At 39.6% G+C, this 25619-nt stretch overlaps 1 protein-coding gene across 2 annotated transcripts; it reads right to left on the reverse strand.

Moving 5' to 3' along the window:
- Nucleotides 1-959: 959 nt before the first annotated feature.
- On the reverse strand, nucleotides 960-25123 carry LOC119911181 (tumor protein p63-regulated gene 1-like protein). Of its 2 annotated transcripts, none has more exons than XM_038729988.1 (6): nucleotides 25000-25123; nucleotides 24603-24809; nucleotides 23254-23345; nucleotides 18927-19103; nucleotides 5450-5603; nucleotides 960-3261 (listed from the first exon to the last, which is right to left on the reverse strand). In XM_038729988.1, the coding sequence occupies exons 2-6, from the start codon at nucleotides 24786-24788 to the stop codon at nucleotides 3067-3069; spliced, it is 804 nt and encodes a 267-aa protein (XP_038585916.1). In that variant the 5' UTR covers nucleotides 24789-24809; nucleotides 25000-25123; the 3' UTR covers nucleotides 960-3066. The 2 variants fall into 2 exon arrangements, with proteins under 2 accessions (XP_038585916.1, XP_038585917.1); XM_038729989.1 differs by having other exon boundaries at nucleotides 24603-24806; nucleotides 25000-25075.
- Between the last annotated feature and the right edge of the window lie 496 nt (nucleotides 25124-25619).

The raw sequence follows: 25619 nt of genomic DNA on the forward strand, positions 1-25619 counted from the left end.
GACACGGAGACTTCCGATGTTCCCTCCTGTGACCTTGACCTTCAACAAAACCACTTGTTCTGGGCCCTCTCTCCAACAGGCCTCACTAATTTGTTAATTGCTAAGTTAATACTGTCTTCATACACATCTCGCTTCTTGTGTTTCCAGACTAAACGATCCACCAGAAAGGGAGGATACCTCAGAAAGGGACTTCTGAGAATTTGTTTTTACAGAATTCAGACTATCACTCTAGTGCACAAGTGTCAGTCATAACCACAAACTGCCAGGTGATCAGTTTGATGTTCTACTGGTGGAAAATAATTGGAGAATAGTGCAAGCCATATTATCTAGCCGGAGGCGCTAACTTGCCTTTCCAGTAAGGAATGCAATCATTTGCTTTGAAAGTCATTTATCTTTCGAGCCCATGCGCTTCTCTTTGACAAAGCAATGATATACGCTGACTGTGCAGAGGGAAAATGTGATGAAAGAGTTTAATAACTCAGATTCTTGAATAAAATGAAACACATCCTCAAATAAAATGGCCATTTAATTTGGTCATTGTAAGATTTAGGCCAAAATGTGTCTAAGTAAATAATACTACATACATTTACAGTATTTCATGTAGTTTAACAATCTACTACACACATTTATTGTAAACATTGTAAATTGACAGTCCACAGTGCATATTTGGCCACAGTATACAAAATTTCACTATATGTGTCACTCTCATGCTTCCACTGCACTGTAAAACCTCATACTGTAATGCAGTCAAATCAAATGATCTTTTATCAATAACTTAAGGCAGCACTATTCATTTTTTGGATGGTGTTATTTTGATGGTATCTGGGACCTGTGTAATTTAAAAACATTTCAGATTATATAGCTTAAAATGTTTTACAATGTAGTGTTCTATTGTATCAAGACTGATGTACTGTGGTGAAATGTTTTTGTGATCGACAAAAAACACCTAACATACCATGTCCTTCCATCAAATCTCTGATCGTCTTTATTTCTCATAATTAACTGTGTTTACTAAACTAAAGTTCTGCTAACAGTATGTGAGCACATTCTCAGTCAGTACAGAATCTTGAGTACAGGTTGTTTATGAAACGTTAAGAGCAAATCAGAGCTTTAATTCAGATGAAGTACCTCAAGGGCTCAACATAATGCTCTCTTATGCAAAAAAAAAAAAAAAAAAAAAAAAAAAGAAGAAAAAGGGGCATCTGAGGACAGAGATTGATCATACACAACAACACCCACGCTCCCTCCGGTCTCCTGCTTACACATCTGCGCACACACTGGCCCATATTCATTCTGCGTCGTGGCATTAGGAGCTCATCACATCTAGATATTAAACTTAACTGTTACAATAGTAATGGTTGACAGAAAGCAAGAGGAAAGGGCAGGTTGGAGCTCCGCTGATGCTCAATTCAAACATGACCGAACATGTAAACTGCATCATTTGAACAGCAAACAACGTGATCACAAACATTACATCTTTAATTATTTGTGAAGTTATATTCTTTGAAGCCTTTATTGTCATGCTACTTCTCAGTGTGCTCGGTAACTGCATTACCTGCAGCTAAGACAATTAGAGAATACAATGATTACAGGTATTAATGTGATCCATGGAAACCAAAACAAAACAAACAAATAAATACACTTAGCTGTATATTTTTCCAAATGTCACTCCTGTGATTCATCAGATGATGTAAATGTAAAACTCTGTTCAAGTTTTTTTTTGAGGGGCTAAACTACACAGCTTTAAGGACGTGCATTTATCTGGCAGGTAATCCTGTTTTCTGAACATCTTTTACAACTTGAAGAGCAGAAATATGGATGTGGCGCTTTGCTCCAGGCCAGAGCAGCGCTTGATCCAGGATTAGAGACACGTCCTCATTCTGGGAGGAAACATGTTAACCCCTTCAAACCCTAAGGTTATGATACGTGATACTCAATGTGCTGAACTTAACCATATACTTTACCTTGTGGAATAACAGCTGCATGGATCCCTTGGACACTCGCTACTTAACCTTGTTTCCTGAAGAGAAAACCTTAGATTGTCTGCATTCACTTGTATTTGTCTCTCAGGAACGGATGCGTAATTTGTGAAAAGAACTGTATTTTTACCATATACAGTTTCACTTTTAAAGGTTTTAACGCTCTAATGCGATAAATATATTTTCATGACATCAACTCCTGTTTTTGCTACCATTTATGGTCATTCAATTGATTTCAATTATAGATAAATTATTAATGAGTTACAGTAATAGGATTACTTGTTTCAGTAATGAGTAGTCTGGGGGTTACAATTTAAAATTCAGTCATTACATTACAGTTACTAATCCCAGTATGGCTGTGTTCCTTCTACTTTGATTGGTCAGTTTTGGTCAGTTCAGTGGAAAGACTAGTGCAGGACATGGGTATGATAATTCACTCATGAAGTGCACTAAACAGCGCGTATGAATTTGCATATTTTATACCACTTAAAAGGATAAGAGGACAAAATATGTAAGCCTGTATCTTCTCACCTGTGACAGGCTCACAAAACAAACAGATGATACTGAACAAGGTCAACACAGTAAACATACATATTCCAACACTGCATGCACTGTAAAAATACAATACAAACAATAAAACTAAACAGAAAAATGTGCCCTCATGCTCCAGTGAATCTCTAAGGGGCAGAATTGCATGGGAATGAGCTTTTAACAGAGACACCGGGGGAGGTAGAAAGGAGTCCCATTGCGAAAGAGTTGAATTACCATATCACTGAGGAGCAAATACAAAGCTCCTTGAGAGCAGCGGGGGATCCGTCATCCAGTGAAGAGCAGTGTTGAAATGTGGATATTTCTGAGTATTCAGACACCACACTCTGGTAATAAGCAGCGGGGGAGATCACACAGTTGTTTAAACCTCATACAGAACATCCTGATAATCCAGGGTTGTGACGCTAACCTGAATAAGGAAGATTCTTTGTCCAATCCTTAGAATGTGAATGAACTCTCTGTAAACAAACTTATCAACATGAATTTAAGACTTATAAAAGTTTAAGTACAACAAAACTATTACATACATGAAGAACAGTTAGAAGCCAATGTTTCCTCGAGCCATGCAGTATCCCAGTTTGTTCTGGTTCCCAAGGAAAGACATGAGGCCCACGTAAGCCTCGATGAGAATGGGCTGATTCAGGACCAGGACACCATTGGCCTTCCCAGGAATTGGCTTGATGGCGTGGACTTTCTGCGCCGCATCCTTGAGTTGCTCACGAAAATTCTGGATCTGTGGACAAGAAATGTGGGAGGATCAGAAATATATCAGAAAAAACATTGATTTCTTGTTTGCAGCGTGTGAATATATTTCGCTTTGGTGAGGGCATCATAAATATCTTATTTTTTCCATCCTTCATTATTATCCAACCACATATGGGGCCTTCTTATTTCGTCTTTTATTGTTTTTATGAATCATTTTAACAGAGACAGTTAGACAAATATTCATAATTAGGGCCCAATAAAATCAATCCATTTAATTTTTTTAATTTTAATTTTTATGATTAATTTTGTCATCAGAAAGAATGTGTGATCATGTGGTGGATGAATACAATTTCAACAATTCAATAAAAAAAAATATTAAAAAGCAATGAATATCAGTGAATTTGATGTATCATGCAACACACAAAGAGCAGATGACGGAAGTAGCCCCTGTAAATGACACCTAAACATAGGCTCATAATGGATTAGATTTACTTTGATCTGATCAGATATAAAAAAAACTGCAATAAATGCTCTAATAACTAATGAAATGATAAAATTATTATGGGCTGTGGCTACTTTCACATGGTCAAAAATGGTCGGCAAGCGAGCCGATGCAATCTCAAGTGCTCAGAAGCTTCCAAAACGGCTGGAGAAACTCAGAAATGAGCCCTCGCACGGTCGGAATGCACACTCAAATCTGTGCTCCTACAAATCCATACCTGTGCGCTGTCAAATGTTGACTTGCAGACTGAGAAGCGCTCAGATTTTCTTAAATATTTTCTCGTCAATATACTTATATAATAACCGGCCCGGATTTTTCATTGAATCAATATTTCAGCCTGATAAAAACGTGTCTGCCTTGATCTTGAATTTTTTCTTTTTCAAGATGGCACAAACACAAAACATGACACAACATAATAACATTATGAGCAATCAGACCAGCTGGGTTAAGTGTCTTGCTCAGGGACACAATGGTGGATGGGTCACAGTGGAAATAGAACCCAGGTCTCTCACACCAAAGGCATGTGTGTTATCCACTTCCCCATCGCCACCCTTATCAATTGTTTGTGCTGGTGTTTAGGTCAGAGAGTGTTCTGTGTCATGCTTGTTTTGTTAGTTTGGTTAACCACTTCTTTGTTTGACACTTTTCTCTACATTACATAATATTTTGCTTGTTGGTAAACAGAGTATTCTGCAGTTTCTACGATCTGTAAAGTCACCTGACCAAGGTTCCTGATCAACATCGTAGACTACAATTCATAGCTTAATAGGAAAAAAGCAGAGACCAGCTGGTCTGCTGTAATCACACCTGTCTACTGTAAAGATATTCTTGCCCAACAAGGCACATTTCAAAGTGTCATATCATAATTAAGATTACGCTACATTCCTAGCAAACGTTCTTCCAGGTCTCTGCACACCTGTTTGAGTCCATCAGGCTCAGTTGCCAGTCAACAATTGTGTGCAATCAGTGAAATGTGAATAATCCCACCCCCTCTTTTATGCTGTAAAACAGCAGAAACAGTATGGAGGACATGTTTGAAATATCACTAAACAGTGTTGAAATGTCATGACATTGCACAAAATTGCTCCATTCTTCTCTCTTTTTGTGCTTAGTCATCTGCTACACTTGATATGTTGAAATTCCGGTATATGTTTCGCAAACACATCATATTTTCGTCACAAAACAAATCAAACAATGCCGGGTTAATGTTCAGATATGTGACAGTTCTGAGTATTTTATTAAGTGGTAAGAATGACAGATTACACATGAATGATGTCTCATGCCCTAGTTCTAGTCATTCGTTTCTGAGTGATGACTCATTTGACCACAGGATAAAATCTCACCACCGCTGTTTTTTTAAAGTGGTACAGTGAACAGTTAGGTGTCTCATGATTGAGTTCACACGTCCACCTAGATTAATCATAAAATATATGATAAAATCAAATGTTTCAACAGACAAGTTAAAAGGTCTCCTAGCTATACAGAGTTGTGCAGCTGCTCCATAGTTCCAGTTTTATGTACTGAGATATATCATAGCTCCAATGAACGCTGCTGACTGTGGATTATTTGATTAACTGGGATGTTGTCGTCCCCCCACATCAGATATTTTGAACCGTCAGCAAATAAAACCTATTTGTTATTTTTTTTTTTTTTTTGTGATTTGGGTGAAATGAGCCTTTAAACAATGCCATACTGTTATCACTCATCAACTTACATCGCAGAGCGCAGTGAATGTGTCACTGATGTCTCTCACGGGGTGGTAGGTGAAGGTGATAAAGGGGAAGTCAGTTGAGAAGGGGTTCCACCTGGAGGAAAAGGTGGGCTCTCTCAGCCGGTCCCAGAAGACTCGCATTCCCTCCCCCTCTCTCCTAAACACAGACAGAGGAACAGAAATGACAAAGCGAGTCTCTTCACTTCAGATTCCACAGTTCATGTTGTCACCAGATCAACAGCTGCTTTCTACAAACAAGGTCTTGTTTTGTTTTCCATTGAGAATTACACACAACACTGCATATAAATGCTTTATGTGCCTCTGGCCACATCCAGAGTAGCTAAAATTTATACGCTGTCCTTTGTAAGTGACAATTACGTTGCATAGAATTGTTTTCGCCTGCAGCTTTTATCCCAGTCATCACGTAGGAAAAGGTGCTAAAAAAAACAAACCAACTGGCAGCAACTGATTTGATTTTAGTGAATTATGTGAATCTAAAATGTACACATCGAAATATAAAATAATAAAGACTGAGGAAGTGTCCCCTCAGATGCTCTTCCCTCCATCACACTGGCGAATGTACATTCCCCTCGGAACAAAATGGATTTACTGCATATTAAGTACCTGGTGGAGAGGGCCTTCATGGAGGCCTATATCATCTCGACAAAGCCGTCTCAGTTAGTCTTAATCATTTTGCCATAATACGGGCTAACAGGACCAGTCAGTCGGGCAAGGAGCAGGGTGATGGCACCTCTGTCAACAGTTGTTTAATAGAAACATTACCAGAGCATAGTTACATTTTGCAGACCATAATGTTGTTTTCCTGCTCCCACACTACAAGCAGGAACTTAAACGCACCAAACCTCAAATCCACTGCACCACACAATGATCGGAGGATGCCATTACACGGGTGTTGTGCACTAACTGGGACATTTTTCAAGGAGATCTGGATTAGACTTTCTGTTATTACTGACAAGGATGTTCAAGAAATTAGTACCTATAAACTATGAACTTAATAATAATCAATGTTTATTTGCTTTAACAAACTAGCTCAAATGTTCAAGCAGGCTGAAAGAACTGTTAAGAGGTATTTTTAGGGACAAACTAATCTGCCATTTGAAAGCCATTAAATAGGTACTACAACCTATTGCGCGGTGTCCTGCCAGGCTGACAACGCCCCTTTCTTACTTCTCTGAATTGACAGTACTTTACAATAATTGTGTGCACAAATAAAAATTCAAAGCTATCTGCTGATATGAAATTGCCACTCCTTCATGGACCATTATTTTTGCTTCAACATCAGTTAAATTTATTTCCCCAAAAGGGGGACTACCAGACCTGTTGGTTCCATGGTAACAATGTAGGAATAATGAAACAAAGGCACTAATCTGTCCCCAGGGCAAACACTTAATGTGAGGGCAATCTTGTGTTTACCAGGCTCAGAGGTAATCCACAGTGTGTTCATCATATTCTCCTTCTCCTTCTTTATTTAGTTGTTTAAGAGTAAATACTGAAGGTTTTAATGGAAATGCTCTGGAGTCATATCTTTCCTCAGCCTAATGAAACCTCAGAAGACTGAGTGCAAACAGACCTCCGAACACACAGATCCCATCTTTGAAACGATGTTGGTGTTGATCTACATACTATGATGAACGATCCTTACATGCTCTATTTACTGTTTGTCTATCAAATGTGATTTAGGGCTCTCATACCTCTTAGACTGTAAAATCCAGGGGGAATACAGTATCAGTTCAAAAGGTACAGGGTCACAGAGAGTTCAAAACACCCTCCTCTGCATCTCTTTTTAGGATAATGTTACCTTCATGCAGAATATTCAAATGAACCTGAACTAAAATGTACTAAAGTCTCCTCCAGTCACTTCACCTGACTGGACATGGGAATGCATTTTCTTCAGCGGCTCTCCTGATGCACCCATTGTGATACAACAGATTAGGGCTTAGCGATTTGGGGGAAAAAAATCTAACTGCAAATTTTCTGCCAGATATTGTGATTACGATTCGGTTTGCGATTTGTTGTTTTAAGTTTAGCTACAGTTCAGTATTCACTGCCTGCCTATTTTTGACGGAAGCCGTGTCAAGCAGCACAGAGCAGATGAACCAGGCAGGAAGTCAGACATAGAACGGCATAGAGAAGCCGGTTGATTTTCAAAATAAAACACCCTTTGCAGACTCCCAATCGTACATCAATAACACAGTTAAACAGACAAGACAGAAACAATTTAACTACATCGCCTACTAAACCATAGCAGCAGCACAAAAATCAAGGACAACAGAACAAATGAGCAAAATCTGAAAAAGTCAGCAAAATTAGACAGGCAAAACGCTCTTATTCTGAAATGCTCCATGTGGATATGTAACGTTAGCCTGTGCAGAGCGAAGCGGAACGTTATCCGTAGTTGAAGCACACAAAATGACAAATTAACAATACGTTAACGGCTAAATGCTCCGCTGCTGAAACACTTCAGTGTGAGTTGATGCCAGACAAAACTGCTGGCCCCATGATCCCACATTTTCTTATAGTTAGGGCCCGAGCACAAACCGTGCGAGGTCCCTATTGAAACTGTAAAGATTATTTATTTATTTTTATTTTATTTTTTCTGCAAGGTAAGCTCAATTTTGGGGGCCTAAACATACCCGGAAACTCACCAAACTTTGCACACATGTCAAAGGTGGTGAAAAATTTCATATTTTATGGGTTTCGCGCACGTACGATGAGAGTCCCGCCCTGAACACATGTAGATGCCGACATTCACCCACAGTCATAGCGCCACCTGCTGGCAACAGGAAGTGACCTTTAACGAAGTAGCCCCCGCCGCACGTTTGACCTACATGTATGAAATTTCTGTGGCACATGTATCATGTCCAGACATACCAAAAAGCCTCTTGGAGCAATGCCCTAAACCCAACAGGAAGTCGGCCATTTTGAATTTTACGGCAATTTTTGGATGATTTACACACTCCGTACTTTAACGAACTCCTCCTAGGGTCAGACCGACTTCAAATTTCTGCTGTGCCTTCTAAAGGCGTTGACGATGAAACGTTGTGCTGTCTGTGAGTTTTCGTCAATGAGCGTGTCCGTGGCGTGCCGTCTAAGATCAACTCTTTGCCATGACACAGGAAGTTGTTGTAACCGATTTATATTCATAGCGCCAAGTGCTATGTAGCTCCACATAGGGGGGACAGGAAGTGACATAACGCCTTCATGCAGCGTCAGAACCGCGTAGCAAATTCACAGCTGCACCGGCAGAGCTCCAGAATATGCAACGCGGCTGGCTCACACCCGGACGTGCTACAAGTGCGAGGGCCCGACGAAAGCTGCAAGCCCCAACGCTGCTTGCAGCTTTAATTTTCTTTGTTGTTGTAAAATGTACACGCCCTGTGTGTGTGTGTCAGATTGGTGAGTAGGACCGTAACAGGAAGCGCAAGGCGACTCCTGATTGCCGAGCAGATCTGTCAAACAAGGATGACAACATTTTAATCGCCGTCTTCAAAGTTAGCTAATCACGTCCTTTAAAATTGCAATTTCAATTTGAAAACGATTAATCGTTCAGCCCTACAACATATCTATCCCACTAGGATCATATAAATACACTGCAAACACAGGCATGTTGCCTCGAGCCGCTAGCCTCAAGCAGAGATGAGAAGCAGACTACAGAGGTCTGGCGAACTCACTTTCTTCCAACTTCACACCAACAGAGAGTGTGTGTGTCTGTCCACACACACACACACACACACACACAATTATATATATATATATATATATATATATATATATATATATATATATATATATATATATATACACACACACACACACACACACACACACACACACATACTTTTAGATTACATGCAATTTCATTGTGGCGGTCATTCAGGTTCCTTACCCCCCCTTTTTCTTTGTAGGCTGATCTACACCTGTTTAACAAAGTAGGTAAACAACTACTGGATAAATCCTGATTCAAAACAGTAGCTAGAAAAACCTGAAGTGACAGGTTTGACTCCTCAGTCCGACATAATTACACTGACAGTAGAACAACACAAAAAATACAACAGTTTAATTAGCCTACAAATTATAAAGTCAGATAAAACATTAATTTAGTGGTTGAATTTAAACATTTTGACAACATGAGCTCTTTTCAGAACTAAAGCAACACTGAGTGAGTTCTGACTTTGCATTGCACTTTTACATAGAGGCATCATGTTTGTGCATTTTTTTTGTTTTTTTCCCCTTAAACAAAACAGCGTTTTCTCTTTTTCTTAGGAGAAACCACCCAATTAGCTGGAAATAAAGGTAAATGCTCTCACCCTTCAATGATGCAGATGCATTTCATCATTCCCTCAGCTCCGTGCATTGTTTAGACATATTACCATGTTATGTTGTGCAAGTCATTTGCCTGCTGCATGCTTTCAAACCTGAGAATAAAGTATTTTTGTTGGCCTGACACCAAACCCACAAATCAGTCCTTGCTGCCTTTGTAGCCTCTGCACTTAATATGTGGATGTACAAACACATGGGTTTATTTGGTGCTCAATACTATGACTACACACTGTAGTCAGCTTTCAAGAGGCAACTTGCTAAACAATTTAACACGTAAAAAATGTGCAAATAGCACTCATAAAGTGCAGCTTGTTATGGCAATCAAACAACCTGTTTTGGTGTTTTTGTGATTTAGCTGTAACAACTGATGGTGGTATTAGATGTCTAAGGTGGTGGGATAGTCTTATCTATAATGCACCCGCTGGTTTACCTAAAAAAGCAACAGAGAAGATAAATAAATCAAGATGTGGGTGATTTCCCAACAGTGTTCTGATTTCCTTAATGATCTGTCACCATGATGTGCTCATTTTACCTCATACCTTGTGCAAGAGCACTTCCTGCCAAACAGATTTAAACACCTGAGGCTAAACAATAGTGTTGTGGCTGTTGATATGTCACGGTCCCAGGGAGGGGCTGCATCATAATGTTATTTAGCCTTGTTTACACAAGTACTTTTAAAATGACAATGCTGCCGCTGAACATTCTGTGCCTCCAGAGCAAACGTTGTGTAGGGAAAAAAAGGGGGAGGAAAGAAAAAAAATCTTGGTACAAAAGCAAAGCCCAGGCTAAAAGACTGATTATATTTCAGCAAAAGCGACTGAGGATGGTGGGTTTACGTTTGTACACATTGCCCTTTGTAAGAGCACACAGCTATTGCTCTAGTATAAATGGGGATATAAAAAAGCTTTGGCAAATTCCATAGGTAAGCTATCACTGGAAGAGGGACCAGCCCAAACAGGCAGAGCAGGGCTGGGCTTTCCAGCCAGAGGCCTTGGAAGTCTTCACTGTGTTTATGCGGCAGAGCTGGGGTTTGGACTTTCACTGCACCTCACTTCGATACAGTCACGAAATACAGAAACGGTGAAAGCAGGCTACACTGTTGTCATTCAGAAGTTTCTCAAGGAAACAAGGGTTGTGTCATGAGGAATTTCTGAAAACTCATTTTCAAACACCTCAAGAAAGAGGCCAAACTGAGGATATCCACCCACTACCGACCTTTCTAGTGGAGTTCCACTTAATCCACAGTGTTTATAAAAAACGCTCACATGTGTAAAAACGCTGTCTTCTGAGCTTAAGGGCAAGTGACGAAAAATTCCTCCCAGGGCTTTCAAGTGCTTCGGACTCATAAGTCAACACAAGATAAATATCAAGCCCAGCTCCAGTTGTCATGGCAAGTGTCCCACATTGTCTCAGAGCGAACAAACAAATCTGCTCTGATTGCTCAATAGAGCCTGCAGGTTTGTCAGCCATCCATACATGTATCCATCCTACAAGGTTTCATTCAACTTGTGAAAGGACTACAAAGAGAGGAAAACAGTGGAGTGATAACTAGAAAAACAAACAATTACAAAGAATTGAGCTTTCCTGTTACACACAATTTCACTATAATGTTCAAGCCTCTAAAAGATATGGACCCTAGTCATGATAAAGCGGCTCTGAAGCCTAAAACATCCAGTCATTTTACTGTAGATGCCATGATGCAAAAGCTGTGATATCATAACTGCAGGCTGTTGGCAAAGATTTTTCCACCTTGAAAAAGCAGTCCACAAGCTGAAAGCTTCTCCCGAGGTGTATGAAGTTAGAGCAGCATGCCCCAAACATTATACGTCTATTGGTGTTTATTAATTTATGCTGTACACCCTGGGAGCAGCCCGTGTGCAGACTGCTCTTGATCTATGCTTTGTTTTTTTTGGGAAGTGAGTGTTTCTTCATTGCTTAGAGTTAAAACAAGTGCTACAGGTAGAACACAATATCTGGAAGTAAATGGTTACAGTTATATAGATATATAGTTTCAGTTGTGAAAGTTTTACTTGAGAAAATTAAAGTCTGTGTTAGACTGTTTCTTTTGTATTTTATGCAGTGTATGTCCTCTTTATGACCAATGAGGTAAGAATTACTAGGAATAGGTAATTCAAAGAAACAGTGGTTGTAAAAATCTGCAGTTATTGTGGAAACACATTTAAAGTTTCTTATCTATTCGCATAAACTGTGCAATGCAGGCCAGGTGTCAAAATGCCTAGGAGGCCTTATAAATTGTCACAATAAATCCCAACAAGTATTTGAGGTTTATTGTTTATTTGGATGCTCATTAGCAATTATCATGGCAACAACTCCTATAGTCTATACTGAAATATACAGTATCATATAACATCACACTTACACCCAAACCAACAAATTAAATCAAAATTAAGCATATGACATACAAACAAAGAGTAGAGTGAAACAATATGCCAGATTATTCCATACAGGTAGTCAGATATATTGGCCAGGCCGATATGGATACATAGGGAATCATATCAAGATTGTTTGTATGTTTGTTTATGTGTTTATTTAAGAAAAAAGAATCTCTAGGCAGATATATCGTTATTGGATTTTTATCAGAAACTTACAAGCTGGATGCATGGAGTTTCAAAGAGGTGAGCATTTAGGAGGCAACGAGAGACCTAATTGAGTTACATTATGGGAAATGTAGGATTCAGTGTTTTTGTTTCACCAATCTACAGGTGCTGGTCATATAATTAGAATATCATCAAAAAGTTGATTTATTTCAGTAATTCCTTTCAAAAAGTGAAACTTGTATAATGTATACATTCATTCCACACAGACTGATATATTTCAAGTGTTCATTCCTTTTAATATCTCTAATCAGCTAATTAACTCAAAACACCTGCAAAGGCCTTTAAATGGTCTCTCAGTCTAGTTCTGTAGGCTACACAATCATGGGGAAGACCGCTGACTTGACAGCTGTCCAAAAGACGACCATTGACACCTTGCACAAGGAGGGCCAGACACAAAAGGTCATTGCTAAAGAGGCTGGCTTTTCACAGAGCTCTGTGTCCAAGCACATTAATAGAGAGGCGAAGGGAAGGAAAAGATGTGGTAGAAAAAAGTATACAAGCAATAGGGATAACCGCACCCTGGAGAGGATTGTGAAACAAAACCTATTCAAAAATGTGGGGGAGATTCACAAAGAGTGGACTGCAGCTGGAGTCAGTGCTTCAAGAACCACCATGCACAGACGTATGCAAGACAGGGTTTCAGCTGTCGCATTCCTTGTGTCAAGCCACTCTTGAACAAGACACAGTGTCAGAAGCGTCTCGCCTGGGCTAAAGACAAAAAGGACTGGACTGCTGCTGAGTGGTCCAAAGTTATGTTCTCTGATGAAAGTAAATTTTGCATTTCCTTTGGAAATCAAGGTCCCAGAGTCTGGAGGAAGAGAGGAGAGGCACAGAATCCACGTTGCTTGAAGTCCAGTGTAAAGTTTCCACAGTCAGTGATGGTTTGGGTGCCATGTCATCTGCTGGTGTTGGTCCACTGTGTTTTCTGAGCTCCAAGGTCAACGCAGCCGTCTACCAGGACGTTTTAGAGCACTTCATGCTTCCTGCTGCTGACCAACTTTATGGAGATGCAGATTTCATTTTCCAACAGGACTTGGCACCTGCACACAGAGCCAAAGCTACCAGTACCTGGTTTAAGGACCATGGTATCCCTGTTCTTAATTGGCCAGCAAACTGGCCTGACCTTAACCCTATAGAAAATCTATGGGGTATTGTGAAGAGGAAGATGCGATACGCCAGACCCAACAATGCAAAGAGCTGAAGGCCACTATCAGAGCAACCTGGGCTCTCATAACACCTGAGCAGTGCCACAGACTGATCGACTCCATGCCACGCAGCATTGCTGCAGTAATTCAGGCAAAACTACGTATTGAGTGCTGTACATGCTCATACTTTTCATATTCATACTTTTCAGTTGGCCAGCATTTCTAAAAATCCTTTTTTTGGATTGGTCTTAAGTAATATTCTAATTTTCAGAGATACTGAATTTGGGATTTTCATTAGTTGTCAGTTTTAATCATCACAATTAAATGAAATAAACATTTGAAATATATCAGTCTGTGTGTAATGAATGAATAATTTAACTTAATTTTTTGATGATATTCAAATTATATGACCAGCACCTGTATACCAGAAAAAAGAAGTCAGCATCTCAGCCTCTGCACACTTATTGGACAGCTGTTTTTTTGATAATATGTCCCTTGTGACTCCTTCAACTTTAGGGAAGTGCAATAGTAAATCACCGGCGTGCCTCTTTAACCTCCCTTGGACCAAGCATTAATTTTTTTCTATTGATCATAGACCGGTGCTAGTCATGCTGCTATGTTCTGCACTAACAGAAGCTTAGTCAACACTTGTTTTTGAAGCAGACTGAGCAGTAATTGAGATTAAACAGTACCACGGTTTGTATAACCTGTAAGGATTGGACATGGAATAAGACATAAATAATCCTCTTTCCACTTCTGTAATTTATTTATTCATTTGACTACCTGAGGACAGCTGCCCGTCAGGGGGGACTCCTGAAACTTTGACGTGGGTCCTCACCAAACATCTTTCTGTTGTGCTTTAAAGTCAATGACATGTTTGCATAGTTGGATTTGGTTAAGGAGTGTGCCCCTCCTTCTTACTTACTGAGGGAAGAAAATTATTTCTTCGCATTTATTTTGTGGCGTAATTATAATCTGATGAGGTGTCCCACAGTCCATTATGCTGATGGTATCACAAATAGTTACTAAGAACTGACTGCCCTCTGCTGTCTAAGTGTGTATGCTGCTTTGGTTTATATAGGTGTGGTCGGACAGACGGCAGAATGAGAGGAGGATGACTGTTTTCAAACCAGGACAAAAAGAACTAATGCAAAGACTGACTCAGGCTACAGATTTTACACCCTACTGATCTGTATATTGAAACAACTGTAAAACTAAATAATAAACCCACTTGTGTCAGCATAGCAACTAACAATGTGAAGAAGAACTTCTAGTTAATAAAACTGTTTCAAGTAGTTGAAGGTTGGGGCTAAATAAGGCATCGTTCCCTCTGAAGCCCTATTCAGAAAAAAAAAAAACTACATCTGATCAGATGTGAAACAGAGCAGTGCAGAGCTGGGATTATTTCCAACCTTCATAAATATATATATTTCCTACAACAGTTACTGAAGCAGCCTCTAGTGGGGCTTCTTTAAACCTCCACACCCAACTCTTTCAGACAGGAATAAAAAAAATAGATGATGTGCTGGGTAATTAGTTTGTCTAGACAGTTTGGAAAGAAGGCACTTAAAAACACATCTTTCCCAACAGATGCAGAATATACTGCGCATTTTCTTCACCTAGAGAAAACAAAATCATCATCAGGACTAAAAATACACTCCCTCAACACTATCTATTGGCATCATCAAGGTTTTGGGGAGGCTGATGGAGCACAGGCGATGGTATTGACGCCAAATAAGACGCTGGAGGGAGGTCTTAGGGAGGGAGTGGAGGGAGTTTGATATTCTTTGTTCTGAAGCTGATCTGGTCTTGGAACACAGGGGTCAAAAGTGCTTTCAGTCTCAATTCAGCAAGTTTAATTCTGTTAATCCAAACAAACTGTTGGTGGCGGCCTGTGATGTCTAAACTTTCATGGCATTTTACAATCAGATAGTGTAAGAAAAAAATATCAACAATCGATGCATTTGTGCAATACCACTATCAGTGTTGCTACAGCAAGACAGAACATGCACAAATTTAAAGCAATTAAATGCTGTGAAGGCGACATTTGTTGCAGCCCACACAGTAGATGGACTTCCTAGTAGCACTAATTCACACTAGCATTTGGTGAATCATCTGTGACAACATCACACAGATGAAGAAATGTGATGTGGCTCCTGCCTTGAACCGTCTCTACCAAGGGTGCACACTGACATCAAGTGGTCAGATGACAACTGTCAGCTGGCATATCAGCGAGCAGATACCTTGTATTCTCACACTCACGTGAACAGTGATACCTCAAAGTAACAGGCAAGTGTCATTACCATGACAGCTGAAAAAGCCAGCGCAACATATTGATTCACTGATGTGGAGAAATGGAAACTTCTTTATTTAGGTTTGCATATACAGTATGTAGTTATATTCATTTGCTTTCAATGAGCAATGGTATTGTGGGAAAAAAACGTATTATTCCATCACTGTCTGAGCTTTCTGATACATCAAAACCGAAGACGTCTTTGATATCTTATCTTTGGACTTTCTCAAAAGGTCTTAATGGAGATTTTACTTACAATGTCAATCAAACCACAGAACTCAGTGTGAAATACACAGTATAACATACTTCACACCCAAGACCCAAACACATGTTTTTAGTGGTAGGGGAAACCGGAGCACCCAGAGGAAACCCACACAGACACGGGGAGAACATGCAAACTCCACACAGAAAGGCCAGGGCAACTGGGGTTTGAACCCGCGACCTTCTTGCCACAGTGCTATCCACTGGAGCACTGTGCCGCTACCACTCTCATGTCTGCCAGTAAAAACGACTATAATTCATATTTTTATATTAAAATGGATCACATGACTATAACTATATCTGAAAGGTGTAGCCTGTAGTAATCAGCCCACAGACAATTATCACCCGATTCTGCTGTTCCCCTCAGCTCTATGAAGCTTTAATTTGTCAGACAATCTCATCCAGAAGCAGTTTTCAGCAGAAAAAAATAAAAAAATATAGCAGCACTGTGTGCTACCTGCCCAGCACAACAGCAGACAGACAAAGTTAGCGACTAGCTGGTGAACATAGCGGAGTGCTAAAGAGACAGATATTTCTGTTGGTGGTGGCAAAAAAACAGGAGAATTAATATTAGATCCAACACAACTCCAAATGGTGCTAATGTTGCCTCGTGTCTACTGGATGTGTAAATAGGCAAATGTTTGCAAAGTTCGCTATACCAGCTTAATGATGATAATATGTCAGTGTTGTGCTTACAACTTTTGTCCTCTGTCACGATATGGTCAAAAAATCAGCTACTGCAGGAATGTAGTTAGCTGGGAGGCGATAAGCGTAGGAAGCAGGATACCGAAAGACAGAGCTAGTAACTACAACTTTAATACTGTTTGTCAACTAGGGCTGGGCGATAAAAGGATACCAATAATTATTGTGATATAGTTTTCCACAATAGAAATATACCAAATGTTCAATAAATGTTCGATTTAATTCATTTAAATCATTAATTTTTCTATGAAGATATTTATTTTGTTGAAGAAAAATGATTGTCAATCATTGTAAGTGTTTTGAATGTTCAACCTCAGATTTGTGAAAATATCCACTATTTGGCAAATGTTTGTCATGTTCTGACCATAAAGAATGGTTTAAAACCACAATTAACCATCTGGTGTCTTAAACTTTCACTCAGGAGCAAAAATTAGCCTTTAAACTTGAAAAAAATTATGATTGGACATTTATCGTAATAATTGTCGATATCGACTGATATGACATTTGTGATCGTGATAACATTTTTGGCCATATCACCCAGCGCTATTGTCAACAATTATAATATCTTTTATGAAGACATATTTTACATTATTACAACAGTGTTTTACTATATTCTCATTCAAACATTCATGACACAACTTAGCCTATAACTACATTATAGTACGTTATAAAGCATTTGTTAAATGTTTACAAATTGCTTATAAATGCTAATTTGAGGGACTTAAAATGAAGTGTTCCTGAAAAAGGATTGTAACATTAACATAGCAGCTGAATAGTCTTCACAGTAGTATTAGTATTGTGAAGATTAGTATTGTTAAGTAGTACAAGTATTTTTCCCTCACACTGATTTGGTGACGAGGAAACAAAGTTTTGTGTATTAAAGCAGTAGGGAGTATTCATTTACATACATACATGAACTTAGCTGTAGATCAGTTCTGCCAAAAATAAGACAGAATGACCTAGACAAAAAAGAAGACACTTCCTGAGGGAGAGACAGAGAGGAAGACATAGAGAAAGAGAGAAGAAGCAGTGGAGATGAAGACGGAAAGAGGAAATGTTTGAGGGTGGAGTCTTTCTCATTTGAAACCATCTCTTTACTGTTGGACTCCCGGGTGGCTTTCACGAGCGTTTTATGTATAATTTAACGTAATGTGCAGAGATAAAGCCTCCTATAAAGGCGGCGCGCTCTAAGCTCTTCACAGCGCATTACGTTTTATTCATCAAATTAGTTTTAGTTGGTTTGGTATCCCCTGAGCCGTCTTTAAAAGGTTTAGATGAAAGGACTACATTAATTTTGCCACTAATCAGTTAAGTGACAGCTCCAAGTGACAGCTATGCACTCCTTACCCCCAAAAAACTCTCCGCACACTTGTCTCTCTGCCATGCCTGCTTCAACTCTGCTGCTCCATGTGTCCCTGGTTGCTCCCTGCACCGATCCTCTGCATGTATCCACCTCACCACACAGCCTTCTGATGCTGCCCTCAGCACAGTGTCACTCTTTCCACTGACAACTCAAATCACTGTTGATACTTTTCAGTAAATCATGCATGCTCTTGCAATCTTAGAAATTCATTAAAAAGGCTGCATGTTGCATTTTTCATGACATCTTCAACATTTTCACAAAACTTGAGAATATGTTGTATGGTATATTACTTTAAAGTAGTTATGAAAAGATGACTTAGTAACAAAAAATGTGACTAGGCATGTTTTACGTTTGAGCTTGAAAGCTAAGTTTTGCATTTTTCAAACCTATTTTCAAATGTTTTTGTGTATATATGACTAACTGGGATATCATTTTTTGAAATTGGTCCAGTATTGAGTGAGCATGCTGCAGTCAGCGATAGCGCCCTCTCAAAGTACGTCCACTTAAGTGCTTCTTTTCGCCACAGACAAGTTCAGATTTTAAGTGTCTGACAACAACATGGAAGGAATTCCTACAGAGATAAGGTTTTCAAGAGCAAGATCCTTTTTGTTTAACCAGAAACAGTTGCTTTGGTGTTTGGTGAAGTTTCCTGGTTACCCTTTCCCACCACAAATTAAAATATATTCACCCTCTGAGGTGAAAGCTGCACTTTCATGTACTGTTAAAGAACAAATCGAGGGCTAAAGGGAGGACTTACTGAAGAATGGACTGCTTCGGGAAGATGAAGGTGCCATAGGAGATGCGGTCCACAAAGTTCAGTGGGATCTTCTGGATTTGCTCACAGATGAACATGACAAAGTCGTACTTGACGACCAGGAGAGTGTGTTCTGTGATGAGAACAAGACGTTCTTTTTCATTGTTCCAGTGGTCCACCCTGAAACAACCAGAGAGACTGTGTTAGACCTCCAGTGAAAATCCTGAAACAAACTGAATGTATTGGCTTACTCATCTCTTAAGTAAAGTTGCTTTATTTTAACAATGTTACCTGTGCGTACAATGAGGCAAGGAGGGCAGAGGATGACTAGACACCAAGCACGTCTTTGAAAAAGATACTTTCCTGTGTGTGTTACTTGTCTGATCCTTGTGAAGCCTTGATGTCTTTGTGTATACACACATATTCATGAAGGTTATAATGTTGTTTTGTTGAAACTTTTTTAGAGGCTTTCGCTGTACGGTCATTTGGGAGATTGTTGTTTGATCAGTGATATAAATGGGGTGGGCAAAATAATAGAAATAGTAGGTACACCTATTTCTATTATTTTGACCACCCCATTTATATCAGGCAACTGGTTGTCACCCCTAAAACAAAGCAATGCCTGTTTATGATCCCTCGTCACTGGTTGCATATGTTTACCAGTTAAAACCAGTGTCATTTTCTTTTTTGTTTTATAGCAATCATTTTTAGAAGTCAAATTATAAGACTAATGGAACGTCTGGCAGACAAATATTATTATGTAGCAGAAATATGTTTGTTCTGTTTTCTTATCCTGTTCCCAACTTGGGGTTGGCTTTCTTGCTTAGAGTCAGATGACTTATTTATACTGATTTATACTACTCTCATGTTTTCATGCTGAAGCCTGGATTCCACCAGGCACAGTTGCGCCGCGTTCCGGCTGCATTTTTGATGGAAGCCGCGTCAAGCTAGACAGAGCAGATCGAACCAGTGAGGAAGTCGGACACGTAAACTGCATAAAGAATCTGGTCAATTTTCAAAATCTGTGCAGATACCCAAGTGTATATCAGCAATAAACACAAAAACAGACAAACAAAACAAGGAAATGGAAAACGCTCTGCTTCTAAAATGGCCTCTGTGGGTTTTGAAGCCGTGCAGAGGACGAAATAAAACCAGGCAGCAAATGCAACATTAAAGAGCCGTGGCTGGTGGAATCAAGGCGTAACTATGCAGCTGTAGCCAGCTAGCTTATCTTGGCATAGAGACTGAAAACCAAGGGGGAAAAAGGTAGCCAGGCTCTGTCCAAAAGGTAAAAAAATCTGTTTACCAGCACCTCTAAAGCTCACAAAGTAACAAGGCAGCTTGTTTGTTTCTGTACAAAGAGTGAAATGAAAGAAAGACAATTAGTCATTTTACAGAGGTTAGGAGCCAGACTAATTCTTAGGCAGGAACAGATACCAGGCAACTGGTGGTGACTCCAGGAAGTAAATGCTTCCATCCATGAAAATGAAATTTAAAAAAATAGGTCAGAGGATTTTATCCTTCCAAATCCCTTTGGACTTCTGAACTGTCCCCACTAATGCATACCCTGTGACAAAAGGTTGCCAGTTGACCTGTTGATAGATTTATTTAAAAAGGGCAATAAACCAAAAAGATTAGGAGCCGCTGATCTTACATCCTCTAAGATTCGTCTTTTGACTCCACGTGGAAACCACTGCTGTAGAGAGTTTTTATCTACGTGCATTTAAGACCTTTTTTTGTAAAGTGCAGTTCTAATGTCAGTATTCTGCAGGAGGTTATTTGAACACAAAACACATACAGAAAAGCTGCTCAATTATGTACTGTAAAAGCTTCACAATTTCCAAAAATGCCCTTGGCAAGGATCATACAATATGCATGCAAGCATTTCTAACAACCAACCTTTACCACCACACACACACACAGACAAGAGAACGCAAAGAAAAATCAAATTAACAGAAACACCTTTAAAGCAACAAACTAAAGTCTGCTTTCGCTTATGTCCTCAAAAGTGTTGCCATTTTAATTGATGTCACAAAAAAGCACAATTTCACACAGCCTCTCCCTCACCGCTGTGCACACAACAAATTCACGGTGGCATGGATTCTCTTGGAATGGCTCTCTTTCTTACGGCCTGCTGAGCCGGGTTCATGTGGCCAACTCAAAGTGAAACACACTTGAGTGCTGCTGGCAGCCGTAGGCCAAAGCAGACAGTTCACTGAGCAGCCAAAGCATCATGGGAAAGGTGTGGGTGAAGAGCTTTGACTGTGCTAATGAAATGAGTTAACCTTGACTGGATGGCACAGAGGTGTTACAGAGATCCAGGATCAGACTGGGGTGTCTGACACACTGCTTGCGCTCAGCTTGACACAACAACACAGCGCTACTTAGCAAGACGACGCTGATGCCTAAACTGATGTACCTCTGTAGGACACACTGGGATCCTTTGTGGCACACAAAAGAATTTTTTGACCTCTTGGAAAACACGCTTATTAGCTTTCTTGTCGAGAGGCTGACACCACTGTCATGTCTGTATGCTTAATAGGAAGCTTCTGATCATCATTAGCATCTGATTAGCCTCATTTGGCATAAAGACAGGAAGCAGGGCGAAACAGCTAGTTTTGCTCTGTCCAAAGGAAAAAAGAAAAACACCTACGCTGATAAGCTTGCTAATCAACAATTTATATCGTATTTGTTTATATCGGTTTGTGGTGGACTAAGCTAACTGGCAATCTTCTTATCTGACTCTGAGCAACAAAGGGATTAAGCATATTGTATCTACAGTTGCCCTTTCTTTACTCTTTAAATAACCCACTGTTACTAAATTACTACAGAAATTTTAAAAACTATACCGTTAATTTGATTCTTTTGTTTAAAATGAATAAAACCACCCACTATGTTTGTACAAGTACAAATAAAGACCTCCATGATAAACATGCAATCTCAAATGCATAAATAAAATGGCGATCATTTATAAAATCGCAAACAAATGATAGAGGAACAGCCAAAATAATAAAAGTAGATGAACTGAGATTATCTTACATTTTCTAAAACTAGTGACAATCCTCAGCAAAGCCAGATTTGATGAATTCTTTGTGCTTTTCTGAGATTAGTCATCAAGGCTCCCTCTGGGAAATTCAGCAGCAGTGTCACTGAATGACCATATAATGCCCTCTTTCTGTTGCAAGAAATCCTACAGCGGCTTCTGTAGCGTCGATAACTGCAGGCCAAATGTAGGACAAACGTTAACGTGTGCTGGACAGAGCTGCATAAACGGAATGTATTATTCATTCTCACATGGCCAGCCTTTTAAATGATTCCTGAAAGCTTTTGCAGGAGTGATCCAACCTGACATCGCCAGGTGCACTGGGTAATGTCCTGCAGTCATAACATTTAGCTCTGCGTTTGAGGCAGTTAAATCACTACCTCTGCATTGACGTGTGTGATATTCCTGGGTTAATTAATGGGGACATCTGTAGCAACCACTCTCTCCCTATGGGCAGCAGTTATAGAACACATGTTAATGATGGATTATGAATGAGCAATGCATGATACCGTAAACTCGCTGGGCATTTACTGTCGCACCATTGCTGTCAGTTCAGTGCTGTTCTGAAAAGCTAACCAGCAGATTATTTCATAATAAAAATTAGGGATGCATCGATCCAACTTTTTCAGTACCGATTACAATACCTGGGCTTTGGGTATTGGCTGATGCGGAGTACCGATCTGTGTAAAATTAATAAGCTGTATTCCTCAGTGTGAGGAAGAGACTGGAAATTGTGCTCTTTGGCATGAGCCCTCTAGAGGTGCTTGATTAAGTTGGTTGTGTTATATTTTGCAGTGGTACTGCCAACCCTCGAACAACTGGCTATGCAGATATCTCAAGTAGCTGTAGAGCTTGTTGGCTTAGCAAGCGTGAAATCGATCCAGCTATTTGAGTCAGTATCAGGCCGATATCAGATATCAGTATTGTATCGGTCCATACCTAATGAAAACAATAATTCGTTGCAGCCCTAATGACAACAAGTATAACATCCTGTGAAGCATTCATAGCTGCTCTATAAACAGTCCTCAGTATAATTAATGACTGACAATATAATGTAACAATTGTAATCATATAAAATCAATCACATCATCACAGTTATATGAACATTACATAGGAAATGTGTATTTATCTTATTTACAAATTATATTTATGATTTCTACATGTGCATAAACAGGGGTGAGGGCGGTGGGGTTCAAGTGTTCACGAGGGACTTCCTTTGGCACACATTACGCTGCATGTCAACACAGACATGAAGCTGTGTAACAGAACATAATATCATGAACTCACTCTGCCAGCAGCCAAACGCTGCGAACGTTGCCATCTACTTCTTTATCCACTAGAGCTTCAACGTCTTTGATGGCCTGATTCAGAGTGCCAGGCTGAGGAGACAGAAATGCACGGGTGTCACTTTCTAATTTTCCATTGTGACAATCACACTGTGCGCACAGAAAGCTTAAGGGGTAATCTTTGAGGCAGATGTGCAGCTGGGACTGGTACTCCAACAAAATGTCAACGCGTCTGTGTGTCAAACAAAATAACAATAAACAACAACATGAAGCTTTGGCATATAAAAATGACTGCAAATGAAGAAAGCTGAGCGGGCAGCTTCTGTGTATAAATCTAAATAACTTTAGGTTTTTGAAGAAACAAGAGAAAGCTTCAGTACATAATACACTACACATCCGAATTGTCAGCTACAAGCGTTTCTGTTTTCCAATGCAATACACAATCAAACTGTAATTTTTATAACATGGCATTCTGTCCTTGTACTTTGTGTTTTATTATTTCAATGCCAACTTTGAGAACTTAAAAAGATTAGGTGTTCATACTGTGGGCTCCTGACAGTCTTACTGTAATATGAGCCTGGTGCTGAGCCAGCCTGCAAATCTGCAATAAATTAATAGTCAATATATCAGCCCGGCCAATTTTATCAACACAGTCAGGCAACCTCCTTTTACATTATAGTCTCCAAAAGAGATGTACTGATTGTAGTTATTTAAAGTAAAAGTAGCAATACCAAGTCAAAATTCTCAGTTACAAGTTAAACTCCTCCATTCAAAATGTTACTAGTGAGTGTAGATGTATTATCAGCAAAATATATTTAAATTACTAAAACTAAAAGTACTCAATATGCAGAAAAGCCCTTTCACAGGTTAATTTTGCTGTCTAATGCTATAGTATTATGCAAGTTAGCATACTATGTGGGCAGGTCATGTTTAGGCCTGCCAAGGGAAAATTTACATAAAGATAAATCTGGCAGTCAACAAATGCTAAGCTAACATTTATAGGCCTACTTAATATTGCATATAGTCACTTACAAATAAAATTTAAAAAATACATAAATATACACACACTTGTAACGACAGCTGCTAGGCTGCCTAATGTAAGAAGAACTTAGAAATGTAACAGTATGGAATAACGTTAGAAGAATAAAGCTAACAAAATATTAAATTATAAATGCTACTTTAATATTTTGGTGTTTGGTAGCTTTCGGTATTGATGAATTTGATTGAATTTCAAATATAGCCTACTAGAAGTGATGGGACTTTTTTTTTATTGCAGGAAAAATGCAGAACTATTGTGTTGACAGAACAACGTTCCCGTTTGTCAAGTGGAAAGGTGGCGAAAGTCTTTACCCTCAACACGAAGAACCTCCTGCGCTTAAACTGGTCCAGAGATGACTCCACAGAGATGCCCCCCGCAGCTCGCTCCTCTGTGCGGGCAGCGGCAGCAGCGGGCTGGGTGTCCTCCAGGCCGCCGGAAGACCTGAGCTTATGCTGCGGTTCTTCACTTGGCACTCCTTCCTCCTCAGCTTCTGCCATGATAGGGCTTCACAACACCTACTTTAAAAGTTCAATAACATTAGTGTGTAGCCACTTTAGCCAGCTTCTTTTCTCTGAGCCACCGCAGGGAGACTACGTGACTTTCTTTCCCAGTATCGAAGCTTGAGTTGCCTCAGAAAAATATTTAAGGAACATTACTTTGGGTCAACATTAGGCTACAACGTTAAAGTAATTAAGAGGCTTTACTTACCACTAATTATCAAGGCCACAAGGCGCTGTAAGTGAGATAAAGAGGCAGCAGCAGCAGGTGTATAACTTCCTTGTTCCGTGTCTAACATTTGTTTGAAAGGGGTGTGGACGCCCGGAAGATCAGGCTGCATCTCAACACACAGGCCTTTCATCCCTCTGATCTGATTTACATTAGGCAAACAAGGAACCTTGCGTACTTAGTTTCTGCTCGTCTGGCTTGGGACTGGTTACTGTTCAGAAATAAAATCATGTTTCTAAGTATTCATTTTAAAAAGTATGTAGCCAGGAAAGTAAATACGTATTTGCCATTTATTGTCTGTTTCTGATTTCTGCTGATAGGTCACGTGGACTATGGTAGATGTGAATGAAATTTAACTAAATTGAGGGTTATATAAGACCAGGAGTATTTCCTGTGGTGCCTCTGACAGTGAATGAGGGTAATAATAATATGTTGTATTTTTACAGAAGGCAATTAATTCAACCAAAAAACGATGCTATTGAGAAAACCTTTGTGGAATTTGACATGCATGCATGATTTCTGGACAGGAAACCTGAAAAAGCTTTTCCTATATTGACACAGCACCAAACCAAAGGCAGACAGACAGTCACTAGCTGCTGAAA

Source organism: Micropterus salmoides, unplaced genomic scaffold (assembly GCF_014851395.1).
Source record: "Micropterus salmoides isolate LMB-PRFRI ecotype aquatic unplaced genomic scaffold, ASM1485139v1 Ms_hic_scaffold_194, whole genome shotgun sequence".
NCBI classification, from domain to species: Eukaryota; Metazoa; Chordata; class Actinopteri; order Centrarchiformes; family Centrarchidae; genus Micropterus; species Micropterus salmoides.